Source organism: Vicia villosa, linkage group LG1, assembly GCF_029867415.1.
Source record: "Vicia villosa cultivar HV-30 ecotype Madison, WI linkage group LG1, Vvil1.0, whole genome shotgun sequence".
Taxonomy (NCBI): Eukaryota; Viridiplantae; Streptophyta; class Magnoliopsida; order Fabales; family Fabaceae; genus Vicia; species Vicia villosa.
Window position 1 is genome coordinate 121,571,034 of NC_081180.1, and position 1,046 is coordinate 121,572,079.

The 1,046-nt window shown below is 37.9% G+C and overlaps 1 protein-coding gene across 1 annotated transcript; it reads right to left on the reverse strand.

The window, feature by feature from the left end:
• Positions 1-205: 205 nt before the first annotated feature.
• On the reverse strand, positions 206-622 carry LOC131653040 (secreted RxLR effector protein 161-like). Its single transcript, XM_058923078.1, has one exon. It carries the CDS (start codon positions 620-622, stop codon positions 206-208), a length of 417 nt encoding a protein of 138 aa, XP_058779061.1.
• Between the last annotated feature and the right edge of the window lie 424 nt (positions 623-1,046).

A 1,046-nucleotide genomic window follows, 5' to 3' on the forward strand; every position in this document is an offset into this window, starting at 1 on the left:
ATCTTCCTCTTGGTAGTGCTTTAGTAAAAATGTCTGCAAGCTGCTCTTCTGAACTACAGAACACTAACTGCACATCGCCATCTTCGATCACACTTCGAATGAAGTGGTGCTTTATATTAATATGTCTTGTTCGACTGTGGAAAACAGGATTCTTCGCCATGGCTATTGCTGATTTATTGTCACAGTGAAGCAGCAGACTTTCTTCTTACTTTTCTCCGATATCTTCAAGTATTCTTCTCAACCACAATGATTGTTGTGTAGCCAAACCAGCTGCCAAATATTCTGCTTTAGCTGAAGATTGCGCTACAGTGTCTTGTTTCTTCGAACACCAAGAAATTACTCCTGAACCTAGGCTGAACACATAACCAGAAGTGTTTTTCATGTCATCAACACTTCCAGCCCAATCACTGTCACAATAGCCTTTAATTTTGAGTTTAAAACTCTTTTCAAACCTGATTCCATGCTCCATGGTTTCCATGACATACCTTAGAACTCTTTTTGCTGCTCCAAGGTGCAAGTGACTCGGTTTACTCATGAACCTTGAGAGCAAACTAGCAGCAAACATTAAATCGGGTCGTGTAGCTGTTAGATAAAACAAACTTCCAACCAAACTTCTATACATGCTTGCATCTACTAATCTTCCACCATCTTCCTTCTTTAATTTTTCATTCACCACTAAAGGAATATCAACAGGTTTGCAGCCATTCATGCCAGACTTTTTCAAAATATTTTCAGCATATCTCCTTTGACAAATAAAAACTCCATATTCATCTTGGTAAACCTCAATACCAAGAAAATGATGCAGCAAGCTAAGATCACTCATCTCATATTTTTTTCATCATTTCTATTTTAAAATTTTCAACCATCTTCTTGTTGTTACCCGTATACACCAAATCATCAACATAAAGGGCAACAAGAAGGATATCATCTTTACCTTGATGCTTCACATACAAGGTATGCTCACTCTGACTTCTTTGAAATCCTTGTTGAATGAAGTAGCTGTCAATTTCACTATACCATGCTCTAGGGGCTTGTTTCAACCCATA

What these genes read in the sequence shown, in the direction of transcription:
- LOC131653040 (XM_058923078.1), bottom strand. Translation starts at nt 622, where the DNA reads ATGTATAGAAGTTTGGTTGGAAGTTTGTTTTATCTAACAGCTACACGA.